Raw genomic sequence first — 14,313 nt, 5'->3', positions numbered from 1 at the left:
AGTTATATATCTAGGTTCTGAATATCCTATATGAATTTGAGGATGAAATATATTTGTGCATTTATTTACATAGCCTTGTATTAATGAGTTTCATTTTCAGAACTGAATAATGGCAGTCATTAATGATAACAGGCACACACAAACAGACACACCTTGAGGCTATACTAAGCTACAGCCTTATTCATTTTTTTTAAACTAGACAAATATTGGGCACCTACTGTGTGCTTTTAGCACTGTGCTAGGCACTTAAAAGTGAAGTGGGGTAATAATGGGAGTCAGCCTCAGTCTTCCATGACCTTGCAAGAGTTAAGTCATTCACACCCACAAAATTCGACATTACCCCATTCAGTGTCAGAGTGAGTTATTGCAAAGTTCGGAGACCTGTGTCATCTGAAATAGGGGTTTCAGAGGCCTGCTTGGTGGCGGGCTTGAGCACAGTATATTCTGGATCTAAGAGACCTATATGAATAGTTGGATAATCGTGGAGATTCAGCAAGTATTTCAGAAATATTCACTTCAGGTATTCCTCTGTCAGAATACCTAGCCATCAATCAAGAGTTGCTTTTAAGAAGTTGATGCATGGAGGTGGCAGAGAACACACGAATTGTTAGCGAGCCACTGTATCGGCGAAATGTTGACCCAAGTGTGGACTTTGTGTAAGAGGCGATCTCCCAGCATTCACCTCTTCTCGCCTCACTGCTGATGTGACAGAAGCAACTGAAAGGAGTCAGAGGCAGCTATTGGAGAGCACTTTCCCTGCAGGCTTCTCTGCCATGTACAAGGCCATTCACCAGCCAGGAAAATTGTGCTCTTCCATTTGCCTGGGAACGGAGCTGTGCAGCTTGGTCTTAGAGTTAACTCAAGTTTACCAGGCCAGTATGCAAGCTCCGACTACTTTTCAGAATTAAGCAAGGAGAGGTCAAAAGAAATGTTGGAGGGGAAGATGTACCTATGTAACAGTAGGGGGGTGGCCACTTTCATGAATGAGCCTCCAGTGTCTTCAGATGCTTCTACAAAAGCAAAATCTGATTAAAAACAAGGCACCTGTAACTCACTTTTGTTAAGTCTAGACCCCATATTTACCCCCACCTGGACAATCTTTATAAGTAACTGATACTCACTAAGGATGACATGAAAAGAGGTGTCCCTCAAGAGGACACTTCCTGCCTCAAGTGTCACTTCCTACAGATTTATGCAAATTTACCCTCAATTCCTTACCACCCTTGTACAATTTTACTTTTTGCAAAGCAACCAATTCCTGATGGTGACAGAGGAAGTTATTTCTCCCAGCATCTCAGATCATAGTGGATTTCTACTCGAATCCTTTCTTGCCAGCTATAGATTTTCTTTAAAGTTGGTGCCACCTAACAGAGTGACTGAATTCATTCTCCTTTCCTTTTGTTTTTAGTGAAGCAACTTCAAATATTTCTCCCACAAATTTTATAATAAACCCAGCTTGCATATTTGGATTCTTTTCCATAACAACTTTACTGATACAAGTTTGTACTGAAATTTTTAGTAGTCTGGAAAGTATGAAGTGGTAATGGGTATAGTCTGTGTGGCTATTTTAGATGCATTCTACATAATAGGATAGTTTCACTTGGTATACTAATATAGCTGTATAGTTCAGATAAGTCATCAATAAAAAATTCATGTTTTTGGCAAACACCAGGTATGTGCTGGTTAGTTTTTTTTAAAATATATATTTTATTGATTTTTTTACAGAGAGGAAGGGAGAGGGATAGAGAGTTAGAAACATCGATCAGCTGCCTCCTGCACACTCCCTACTGGCTATGTGCCTGCAACCAAGGTACATGCCCTTGACTGGAATCAAACCTGGGACCCTTGAGTCTGCAGGCTGACGCTCTATCCACTGAGCCAAACCGGTTAGGACTGTGCTGGTTAGTTTTAATAGTAGAGGAGACATTTTACATTTTTTAAAAAAGATGTTTTTATTGAATTTTAGAGAGAGAAGGAAGAGGTAGAGAAACATCCATACGAAAGAGAAACAATCGGCTGCCTCCTGCACGCCCCCTACTGGGGATTGAGCCCACAACCTGGAATTAAACCAGTGACCTCTGTGTGCACAGGATGACATTCAACCAAATGAGCCACACCAGCCAGGCGACCTTTTACATTTTTGAACAATGTACCTTCCTAAAATCCCAACGACTCGATACAATAGAGTATGTGCTTCTACCTCAAAATGGAATGAACAACCAAGTTGAATTGCAGCACAGGCCCTAGGCCGGTTCACTCTCTGGCTGGAACCCAGTCTCGTGCTCAGTCTCATGGTGTGTCCGATTTTGTGCTGCCGCCAAATCAACTATGTTAAAGGTTGTGGACTGGGGTGGGGTGGTGCTTAAAGAGAGTCAAGGCCAAATAGGAAACCTAGGGAGACTAGTTTTAGTTTTGCTTCTCATTTTATTACTCTGCCGTTTTATTCAACTCTAGCCAGTGAGGCCAGTAACTCAGTTTTCAATAAATGGGAGGCCGAACCAGAGGGGAAAAACGCCTATTAATTTATAGAAGCTTGATAAAGTATTTCTGGAATATTTAAAAAAAACGGACAGCACTGTGCATTTGTTATAGACTGATTATTTGATTTAAAAAGAAACCTGTACGTCTGCGCAAACGACATCAAACTGCAACAGCCTGAATTCTGCCGATCAGCAGACGAGGTTCTGCTGATGTGAAGGCTCAGTCAGTAAGAACAGCCCATAACATGAAAGCTGTACAGTATATTTTTAACACTTCTGTTTCTAGAATACGTGAAGGATTTGAGGTTGTTTTATTCTTTTTCATAATGGGTTAAAAAAATCCTCAAAGCAAAGTTTAGGGTTTTTAGTGTGTTTTATAATTTGAAGAAAAATGTCAAATTTTAGTATCAATAGAAAGATAAAATTTGGATTTTACTTTAGAGGAACACACATTTCATTTTAAAAGTTGTAATTTGCTCCACACCAAGAATAAGCAACCTTTACACTTATATGATAGTTTTATACAGCAAGTTTTAAAAAATAATTTACATTAAGTGGCAAGTATGATGTGGGTCAATAGCTCTTCAGTTAATCAGAAAGGAAAATGAAGCTTTTTAAACATGAAATTCTGGACTACTTCAGGTATTCAGAGCATACATTTTCTCTTTAGGAGGTTTGTCTTCAAATAGTGAGATAGATTCACTAATATTTCTAATTCATAAGCGATATCAAGAAAGCTATGTATAATAAATATGTAAGTACAGTGTCAGTACAAACCTTGCAAAATAAATAAATTTAAACACCAACTCAATCTACTCTTGCTTTAAAAAATGGTTAAGTTTCTTCATAAGACGTCACAACTCAGTAGATATTAAATTACACATCATTCTAAATAAATTCTGTGAAAACTAAAAGTGGAATAATCTGTGAATATACAAGCAATAAACTTTTAAAAACCCCAACATCATTCTATATGTAAAAAGCAATCCTAAAGAAGAGTACATTATGGTACACTGTGGAAACTAAGTTGAATTCCTCTTTAATGAATCTTATAGGACATATTTACATTTGCAATGCCCCCAAGCTTCCAATTCTCAGGCATAAAATGCATGACTACACTAGCTTGCTTGTTTTCAGACCTCCGCGCCTCTTGTTCCCAGTTTTCCAAGTTCAGCAAACTATGGCCTGGGGCCCAATCCAGCCGGCCACCTGTTTTTGTACGGCTCTTGAATAGCTTTTACATTTTTAAGTGATTGAGAAAAAAGAGGAACATGTGTGACATATGAAATTACATGAAATTCATTTCAGTGTCTGTAAATAGTGTTCCTGGAGCCCAGCCACCCTCATTCGTGGATGTATTGCCTATGGCTACTTTTGATGATTTCAGCCAAGCTACGTTGTTGCAACAGAGACCATATGGCCCATAGAGCTCAACATATTTACTATATGGCCCTTTGCAGATAAAGTTTGCTGACCCCTGTTCTGAGTCAGTTATTGCAAGCTTAGTCATGGTTGTTTTTGTTTCCTTTTTAACAACTGTTGACATTTCTACAACGACTATCTCCTGGGCTTCTTTGCTTCCTTCATCAGGAAAAGGGTTGGCAGCCAGCCCCGTGCCATTTCGCTTGTCCTCCGTGTGGACCTCACATCGTGTGTGATGAAAGCTTCGGTCCAGAAATCATCAGTTTCCAGTTTAAGTTGAATGAAAGCAAGGAAAATGTATATTTTCCCACCACGCTCATTCTTGACTTGATTTTAACTTCTTGCCAAAAGGTCTTCACCTGTGAAGTTGCATCCAGAGGCGTGTTAGTAACTATATTGTAAACGGAGGAGCAGAAGCATTTACAGTGCAGCAAGCGTGCAGGGTTCAACAGAAACCCGCGGCTCTGGTGGCTGTGTTTGGGGGAGAGACTACGTCTGAAACACTCAGTGTTATAACGTGATGTCCCCAGGAGGTGGAACATGAGACTTTTTCTGTCCTGGAGCACCATATTCTTCAGAAAGATTTTTCTTTCTTTCTTTTTTTTTTAAATCACAATCAAACTGTTCAACTTTTTTTAAAAGGTGAAATTCCTTCAACAACTGTATTTATTACTTCGGATAAGAGTAAGGTAAATAATTACTCGTTTAAAAATTCTCAGAGTATTTATTAAGGGGTAACTCTTGACACTTGAGAGAGGAAAATTTCAGGACAAACATGAAATATGTCAGCAGAACGCATTGAAAATACGAAGCTTGTTTTCTGATGAGAACAGACAGAAAGGCCCTTCCCTTTTCACAAGTGCTCTTGCTTGGAAGCACCATTTGTAAAGGAGTTCATAACGTGGGACAGATTCCCATGGGGGCACCGATGGCAGGTTTTAAAGAGAAGCTTCCCCACGTTCAAGCAAAGCTGCGGTCAACTGAATGATTCTGAATGTCTGCTGAAAACGGAGTCCAAAGACATTTATCTAAACCACCACCCTCCCTACTCTCCTAAAATAGGAGCAATTAGTAATGCTCATTATAGCAAGCACATCATTTTTTTTTAAAATCCTTACCCGAGAATATTTTTTCGATTGATATTTAGAGAGAGTGGAAGAGAAAGGGAAAGACAGAGAGAAATATCAATGTGAAACACATTGATTGGTTGCCTCCTGCCCACACCCTGACCAGGGCCTGGGCCGGGGAGGAGCCTGCAACTGAGGAACCTACCCTTGACCAGAATTGAACCTGGGACCCCTTGGTCCGCAGGTTGGGGCTCTATCCACTGAGCCAAACCTGTTAGAATGCAAGCATGTCATTTTTAAATATATATATATTGATTTCAGAGAGGAAGGGAGAGGGGGAGAGAGATAGAAACATCAACGATGAGAGAGAATCATTGATCAGCCAAGCATGTCATTTTTAAGTCAAATTTCTAGTGGAGTTGTATCCTTAGGTACTTAATGTAATCTTGTAGCATGAGGGCTCTTATGTGCAGAGTGTAATTCAGCTGTATCGTTACGGAGGTTACAATAGAGAGGTATGTATAACATCACACCTATGATTTATTTGTTGCTAACTTCTTGATATACAGAAAACAGTATAAAATTTTATTGATTGATTTTTAGAGAGAGAGAGGAAGGGAGAGGAAGACAGAGAGAGAGAGAAAGAGAGAGAGAGAGAGAGGGAGAGAGAGAGAGAGAGAGAGAGAGAGAGAGAGATTTGTTGTTCCACTTATTTATGCATTCACTGGTTGATTCTTGTGTGTGCCCTGACAAAGGATCGAACCCGCAACCTTGGTGCATCATGACAAACCGAGCAACTGGCCAAGGCCCAGTATTTTAAATTTTGATCTGTCCTTAGGGCAGTGATGGGCAACCTTTTGAGCTTGGTGTGTCAAACTTCGCCAAAAAACTGAGCATAACTCGGGTAGTGTGTCACTTTTGAGGAAAAAACTAACTCCAAGACTCTAGTCGCAAATGTTTCATCCTCAGGAGCAGCAAATGTTTCATCCTCGGCATGCGGCCGTGTGTCATCAGAAATGGCTGCGCGTGTAAGTGCTGACACGCGTGTCATAGGTTCGCCATCACTGCCTTAGGGCCATCTCCAAGACCCACTACCACAGTGAGTCACTTTCTAAAAGTATGGGGCGTTCAACATGGGTGCTTTAGTCCTAAAGCTCACTTGGCTCTGATTATGACAGAAAAGGAAGTGAGTCCGGAACTTTTAAACAATTGGGATACCAACTGTATCTCAACAGGAAATGGGACAGCCCAGAGCTTTACTGTTCTGTGCACATCCGCCGTTATCTGACGCTATGGATACGGACTGCTGCCATCCTTCTGAGATTTCTTCCCAATGAGTCTTTGCTTAACCGGAACAATCCCGACTCCCTGGGAATAGCGGGGTAGGCAGATGTTCTGGAGGGAGAGGTTTCCTGTATTTGGCCTTGTCTGCGGTTTTGAAAGAGCTCTGTAAGTGGTATGAGGCGCCAATTATTGTAGGAGTTGGTCCTTAAATGTAGAAACATGGGCTCCCTGTGTCAGGCTTTCTTTTGGGCTGTTACACATCAAAGTTGGCCTTGTCTCGAGAGGCCAACTGTGAGCGCCTACAATTTAATATAAGAAGGTCCTGATTGTGATGGAGACGGACCAGGGAGCCTGGCGGTACAAGCAGCAGTGCCTTCATGTGGACTCTGGTGAATTTTAACTCTGAGAACCACAACCCAACAGGTGAGCAGTCGGCTTTGACTATCCCTCCGGTTCATGAGGAAACTAAGTTAAGAGAAGAAATCTATGTTTGGTTTCCTCATATGCTTCTTTTTTTTAAAAAAAATTCAGGTTCCATATAAATAATTTGTTTTAAGATAGAATGAAAGATACTCTGCATGTGAATACCACACAGTTTGCTGGCAACCGAGGGTGTAATTTACTGCCGTTGCAAGATGGAGGCTGTTATGTTATTTTGCTTTCTTTTTAATCATCACATCCCGAATGCCAGAGTTTAAGTTTTTAAATGAGGCAGAAGAAGTTGAGTTTGTTGAGGTCAAATCAAACCTCAGTTAGAATAACATAAAACTAGACAGCCAAAGGAAGGAAAGCTGAATGACTCACAGCAGCCCCTCAAGAGTGTCTGAGTGGCCAATAATTAAAACAATTCTATGTCTGATGAAACATGGCTGATGTAGTTTGGGAAAATTGACTGTCCTCTTAGACCCTTTGTTGAGTTCTATATAAAATAAGGAGGTCTGCCCGGCTGGTGTAGCTTAGTGGATTGAGTGTCGTCCCATGGACCAAGAGGTCCCAGGTTTGATTCCTGGTCAGGGCACAAGCCTAAGTTGCAAGCTTGATCCCCAATAGGGGGCGTGCAGGAGGCAGCCAATCAACGTATCTCTCTCATTGATGTTTCTATCTCTCTCTTCTCCGTTCCTCTCTGAAATCAATATATATATATTTTTTCTTTTTTTTTTTTTAAAGGAGGTCTACAATGATAATTTCTGAAGGTCTGTTTATCTTCAGAGCCCTTTTCCTCTTGTGGTACCATTCCTCCCTCCTGCAGGGGACACCTCCATGTGGAAAAGATAAAAGAGATATTAGGGGGAGGAACCAAGATGGCGGCATGGTTAAACAACTAATCTGCTGCCTCGAACAACAATTTCAAAAATACAACTAAAAGACAAAACGTCTACCACCCAGAACCACGGGAAAGCTGGCTGAGTGGAAGATTTACAACTAAGGAGAGAAAGGAGCACAAACGCTGAAAAGCTGAGGTACGGAGGCGCGCGAATCAGGCTGGCGGCGGGCGACTGGGCGCGCGGTTTTTCTTCAACCCGCAGGGAGACAAGCTCCCGATCACTCTGAAACCCAGTTTCTGGGGACTCGAGGGGGACCCAGACACCTACGGGGAAAAGCTGGACTCTCGGCCATCGGGTCAGAAAGTGAGAGTGACTTTTTTGCAGAGGTGCGCCCAGCAATCATTGTTTTACTGCGCTGGAACGCGGGGCGCAGGGACTTGGAAACGTGGAAAGGCAGAGACGGCTGACGCCAGCCATTGCCGTTGGCCACGCCCCAGCCTAGTGACGCCCTGAGACCCCGCCCAGCCCTGAGACCCCGCCCCGCACATTCTACAAACCTGCCCAGGCTCCACACAGCGGCTTTTGCATATAAATGGCCTGTTCTGTGGCAGCTTAACCAAATAAACTGCAGCTCCAGTCAGACTGCTCCAAAACCGCCCAAGCAAAGGAGGAGAAAACTAGTTCTTGCTGTAGCTCCTGCTGGGGGGCACACAGTACACAAGGGTACACCAAGAGTGTCCACCTCAAGTAACTGAGAGGCTGACTCATTGAACCAATAGGACATCTAGTACACAAAGCTACCCTACCAATTCAGGGAAGCAGCGAAATGAGGAGGCAAGGAAACAGATCACAAACCAAAGAAATGGAGGAGAACAAGCGACTGGACATAGAGTTCAAAACCACGGTTATAAGGTTTTTCAAGAATTTCATGGAAAAGGCCGATAAATTCAATGAGACCCTCGAAGATATGAAAAAGGACCAACTAGAAATTAAACATACACTGACTGAGATAAAAAATATTATACAGAGACCCAACAGCAGACTAGAGGATCGCAAGCATCAACTCAAAGATTTGGAATACAAAGAGGCCAAGGACACTGCTCCAGAGAAGTATGAAGAGAAGAGAATTCAGAAAGTTGAAGATAGTGTAAGAAGCCTCTGGGACAACTTCAAGCGAACCAACATCAGAATTATGGGGGTGCCAGAAGAAGAGAGAGAGCAAGATGCTGAAAACCTATTTGAAGAAATAATGAATGAAAACTTCCCCCACCTGATGAAAGAAATAGACTTACAAGTCCAGGAAGCACACAGAACCCCAAACAAGAGGAATCCAAAGAGGACCACACCAAGACACATCATAATTAAAATGCCAAGGGCAAAAGACAAAGAGAGAATCTTACAAGCAGCAAGAGAAAAACAGTTAGTTACCTACAAGGGAGCTCCCATACGATTATCAGCTAATTTCTCAACAGAAACCATGCAGGCCAGACGGGAGTGGCAAGAAATATTCAAAGTGATGAATAGCAGGAACCTACAACCAAGATTACTCTACCCAGCAAAGCTATCATTCAGAATTGAAGGGCAGATAAAGAGCTTCACAGATAAGAAAAAGCTAAAGGAGTTCATAACCACCAAACCAGTATTATATGAAATGCTGAAAGGTATTCTTTAAAAAGAGGAAAAAGAAGAAGAAAGATAAAAATTATGAACAACAAATACATATCTATCAACAAGTGAATCTAAAAGTCAAGTGAATTAAAAATCTGAGGAACAGAATAAACTGGTGAACTTAATAGAATCAGAGGCATAGAATGGGAATGGATTGATAATTCTCAGGGGGAAAGGGGTGTCTGTGTGGGGGGTATGGGAAGAGACTGGACAAAAATCATACACCTATGGATAAGGACAGTGGGGGGGAGGTAAGGGCAGAGGGGGGGTGGGAACTGGGTGGTGGGAGATATGGGGGGAAAAAGGAGAAACAATTGTAATCTGAACAATAAAGATTCATTAAAAAAAAAAAAAGAAAAAAAAAAAAGAAAAGATAAAAGATACAGTACAGATTATGCCTTACAAAGTAGTGTAAGTGGGTCCCTGGTTCAGAATGGTGCAAAGACGTAGTGTACCTGGTTAAACTTGCTGCCCATGGTCACTGTCGATAGTCCATCGCGTCACTGCCACCCACAGGTCTCTCCTCTTTGTTTTGGACACTTTCTGAGGCCAAGACCTGAGAAGGTGATGTGAGTCCGCGGGGCTGTTTAGTTGACTTGGTGAACTTCTTGAATTCACTTGCAAAAGAAATGCCTTTTCTCTTGTCTTCTCGGGATGCCTATGGGAAGAAAGAACCCTCCATTGGTGTTAAGTTAAAGCTGGCATCCTCAATCACGTGACAGTATATCAGAAAGGGCCCTCTTCTCTTCCCCGTCAATGACTGAGGGCCTTCCCTCTCAGGATTGCTTAACCACAGAGGGGAACACATTTCTTTCCCTGCAGTGAAAACAAAGCCAAACAACATTCTCCCTGTAAATTTCTTGACTTTCTCCTAGATTTCGCCATCTCCCAAGTTTGATTACGAATTAGTTATGAAGATCAAATAACTGGTGAAGAGAGTAAAATAACCTTGAAGTTTACCTGCACCTGCTCCTTTAGCTTAAGGATGAATTTTCCTGCACCTTTCCACTTGCTTTGGGCTTGAAACACACACTCCTGATCCAAAAGGACCCGCTGGGAGGACTTGGGGGTAGAAGACTTCTTGTTGGCTGTGTCTTTCACCACCTCTTCCAAAAGCACATAGTCGTTCGGGTTGGGGTTGCTCAGGATGCTGTAGGAGTACTTGGCTTTGCATAAGGTCTGAAAGGTAAGTTACGATCAACTGGATAAGGACAGTGTCTCCAACTCCTGCATTCATTATGAATGAAACTCGAAGGTGGCCCTAGCTGGTTTGGCTCAGTGGATAGAGCGTCGGCCTGCGGACTGAAGGGTCCCAGGTTCGATTCCAGTCAAGAGCATGTACCTTGGTTGTGGGCACATCCCCAGTTGCGGGTGTGCGGGAGGCAGCTGATAGATGTTTCTCTCTCATCAATGTTTCTAATTCTCTATCCTTCTCCCTTCCTCTCTGTAAAAATCAATAAAATATATTTAAAAACAAAACAAAACAAAAAAAACCTTGAAGGTGGCAAACTGTCACAGGCTTTTAGAGACGACGGGGATCTTTCAGATCATGTTATCGTACTCCTCACTTTCCATTTGTATCGCTGTAGCGTATGACATGCTTTCCCACATTATGGTTTAGCTTCACAACACTCCATGTTTAGTCAGTATTTCCCCCCACCCACCCCCTTTCAGACAAAGAACTTATGCAGATTCCAGAGGATGAGCAGCAAAGAAGCAATAGAATAAAGACTGGAAACAGATTGTGTGCATGAAACCAAAGCTCCTAGACATGAAGGTCGTGCGACAGCGAGGGACAGAACCCTGGCCCTCAGACGTCTCCCTGTCCCCCTGGGCTGCCTCTTCACCACAGAATCTTGGATGTTAAGGCATTTTAGAACTTAGTTGGCTTCACTTCTCATTTCGTGCAAGATTATCTTTCATTTATGCATTTATTCAATCATCAAATGTTTAGTGAGGGCCTACTATGTCCCAGATACTTTGGGGGCACAAAGGTCAACAAAAGAAGCTAAGTTCAAAGTCTATACCAACCAAATTACCAGGCAATAATAGCGAGTAGCACTTAAATCGTGCTTGCCATGTGCTAGACATTGTACAGTTTACATATATTACTGACTTAATCTTCACAACAACTCTGTCAGCAAAATACTATTATGCTATCACCATGTTATCTAAGTGGTAACTTACCACTTGGTGGTATATTGGAGCCAGATGGAACAGGCTAGTAAAATCAGACATGGTGGGAGCTTTCACACAACAGAAATCAACAAATGCTACAAATCAGAGTGTCTTTTTTAAGCATAACTGCCTGTAACTAAGGCACAGACGGTTAAATAACTTGCCCAAGATCTCAGAGCTAGTAAGAGGTAGAGCTGGGGTTGGAACCTCAAGCTTTTTAACCCAGAGCCTGTGCCGTCCACCATTATACTATCCTACTTCTCAAGGGTGTTTGATGAATGCAAACCATGACAAGGCTTTAAAGGAAGGAAATACAGTTTCTGAAACCATGGACACAGGGAAGCATGACCTAGAGGTGGGAGAGGGTCAGAGTAGGCCTTCTACTTGCCCTTTGACGATGGCCATTTGTTATTAGCTTAGGCATTTCTAGGACAATGAAATTATTACTCTGCAGAGCCACATCCTACAACATTATCACCAGTGCTTCACCCAGGGCCTGACTCATGGTAGATACTAGGTAAGTATCTGTTGAAGGAACGAACTATTATTTCCCACTCTCCCTTTGTAGGTCTCCACTGGTCTAGGAACTTCATTCATAGAATTGGCTGGCATCTGACTTGTCCCAATAAATGTACACGGAGGACAGGCCTGAGGTGGGGGAGGGCTCCCACCTGCTGAATGACATCCTGTGCGGTGCTGACGCGCGGCGCTTTGATGACGGTCCGCGGCTGCTCTGGAGAAACGTCGTGCACTTGGACAAAGAAACTCTCCTCCTCCGAGCTCAAGATCACCTCTCTGTCATCTTGAACAATGCTTTTCTCTTCTAGGTTCTATATTAAAAGAGAAGAAAAGAGTGAGTAAATGGTGAGATGTTGTAGAGTAAGGAAAGAAACTTTGAACAAAAATGTGAAATGCATCATGGTAATGTGGAAATAACTTCTTAGCTTCCTAGTTGATATGCTAGTTAATATTTCATAAATTATTCTAGAAGGACATACATGTCTTAGACAAAAAGAAGTACTGTTTCTGCTGAGGTAGACAGACTGATAAGGTCTGGCCTAGAACAAGCTAGTAGATCTGCTCCTATTAGCTGTGGATTAGGAGCCCAAGTCAACTGTAGGTAAGTTTGTAAAAAGACAATATACCATTTTGCCAATTACCAAAAGCCAAATAAGAGAAAGCCCCCCCACTCTCGCATAGAACGTGAGCATTTAAGAAATGCTAGACATCTAAAATGTGAAGCATGAAACTGACATTCAGCTTAAATGAACAAAATCCACAGTGAAAGGTGGAAACGATGGCTGGAGGTAAGTCACACTGAAATGAATATCAACACTTTGTAAATAAAGTATATGATTGTCTAACAACTATGCTGCACACCTGAAAGTAATATAAAATAACACTGAAAATAAACTGTAATTAAAAATAAAATTTAAAAATAAAATAAAAATGAAGATTTGATTTCTTAAAAAAACATGAATATCAACAAAATACTCAATACTCATGATAGTTATCAGGTTGATTGGCTTTTGGCAAATTGCCTTCCAGTGAATTTTACATATATAATCCTATCTAATAAAAGAGTGATATGCAAATTAACCATCACTCCATGACATCCACAAGCCACGCCCACCAGCCAATCAGGAGCGAATATGCAAATTAACCCAACCAAGATGGCTGCGGCCATGGAGCAAGCAGGAGGCTTGGGTTTCCCTGGCAATGGAGGAAGCCAAGCTTTCCGCACACCCTGGCCCGCCCAGGCCTCCACTCAGGCTACAAAGTTTCAATTATAGAAGATAAATAAATCCCAACAAAAATGGCTGCAGCCTCGGAGCAAGCAGAAGGCTTGGCTCCGCTCAAGGCTACAGTTTCAATTATAGAAGATAAATAAATCTCAGATACCAGGGCCTCTGCTTGGGTCGCCGGGGGGTGTGGCCGGCCTGCAAACCACCACAGGCCCCTCACCCAGGCCACCCCACACCCCAAGGGAACCCCCCACCCTGATTCGGAACACCCTTTAGGGAAAACCAGCTGCCCCCCACCCGTGCACCAGACCTCTATCCTATCTAATAAAAGAGTAATATGCAAATTTACCGTCACTCCAACACACAAGATGGCTGCCCCCATGTGAACACAAGATGACCGCCACAAGATGGCCAGCAGGGGAGGGCAGTTGGGAGGGACCAGGCCTGCAAGGGAGGGCAGTTGGGGGGACCAGGCCTACAGGGGAGGGCAGTTAGGGGCAAACAGGCTGGCAGGGGAGCAGTTAGGCATCAATCAGTCTGTCAGGGGAGTGGTTAGGGGGTGATCAGGCTGGCAGGCAGAAGCGGTTAGGGGCAATCAGGAAGGCAGGCAGGCGAGCAGTTGGGAGCCAGCAGTCCTGGATTGTGAGAGGGATCCCAGATTGGAGAGGGTGCAGGCTGGGCTGAGGGACACACACACCCTTGCATGAATTTCGTGCACCGGGCCTCTAGTTATATATATTACCTATATAGTTAGATACATCTATAGTAGAGAAACACAGCAATAAAAAGGCAAACTTTTCCCACTGTCACCCTTTTTCCTTCTCTCTCCCATCTCATTTTCCACAAAACCCACAAAAACGCACTGTTGTTAGGTCATATGTTCTAAACATCTGCTATGGCTATACAAATATATTTTTGTATATGTGAATAGACAGATAGACGGAAACCCTGGAATTATGTGAGTTTAAATATAATATGATTGTCAAATGACTCCTGTTCTTTGTTAGTCCCACTAACAAAGAGGGTAGTTTACAGTTATCTTCTGCAGGGAGCGGCAGGGAGGGGAAGGCGAGGCAAAGCAAGTAACAGTAGGCAACCCATCTCCGGGAGGGAGGGTTTGGCATGGAGTTCCCCAACCCCCAGCACTCTCCAAGCCGAATCTCCTCAGACCAGGCCACTGAAATGGTGCTAACTGGCCAGAACC

The 14,313-nt window shown here is 42.8% G+C and overlaps 1 protein-coding gene across 5 annotated transcripts in view; it reads right to left on the bottom strand.

The window, feature by feature from the left end:
• Positions 1-1,844: 1,844 nt before the first annotated feature.
• Positions 1,845-14,313, bottom strand: part of PLCE1 (phospholipase C epsilon 1) — a 362,610-nt gene continuing 350,141 nt past the window's right edge. For 3 of the 5 annotated variants that reach the window (XM_079793644.1, XM_079793643.1, XM_079793645.1), the window contains 4 exons: positions 12,036-12,194; positions 10,147-10,365; positions 9,642-9,844; positions 1,846-4,261 (listed from right to left, as the gene is read on the bottom strand). In XM_079793644.1, the coding sequence (XP_079649770.1) occupies positions 9,665-9,844; positions 10,147-10,365; positions 12,036-12,194 (558 nt within the window). In that variant the 3' untranslated portion in view covers positions 1,846-4,261; positions 9,642-9,664. Of the gene's footprint in view, positions 4,262-9,641; positions 9,845-10,146; positions 10,366-12,035; positions 12,195-14,313 lie in introns of all 5 variants that reach the window. The other 2 variants (XM_079793646.1, XM_079793647.1) reach the window with 2 other exon arrangements.

This window comes from Cnephaeus nilssonii (assembly GCF_951640355.1).
Source record: "Cnephaeus nilssonii genome assembly, chromosome: 16".
Lineage (NCBI taxonomy): Eukaryota > Metazoa > Chordata > Mammalia > Chiroptera > Vespertilionidae > Cnephaeus > Cnephaeus nilssonii.
The sequence above is the reverse complement of the archived record's forward strand: the minus strand, read 5'-3'. Positions and strand labels throughout refer to the sequence as shown.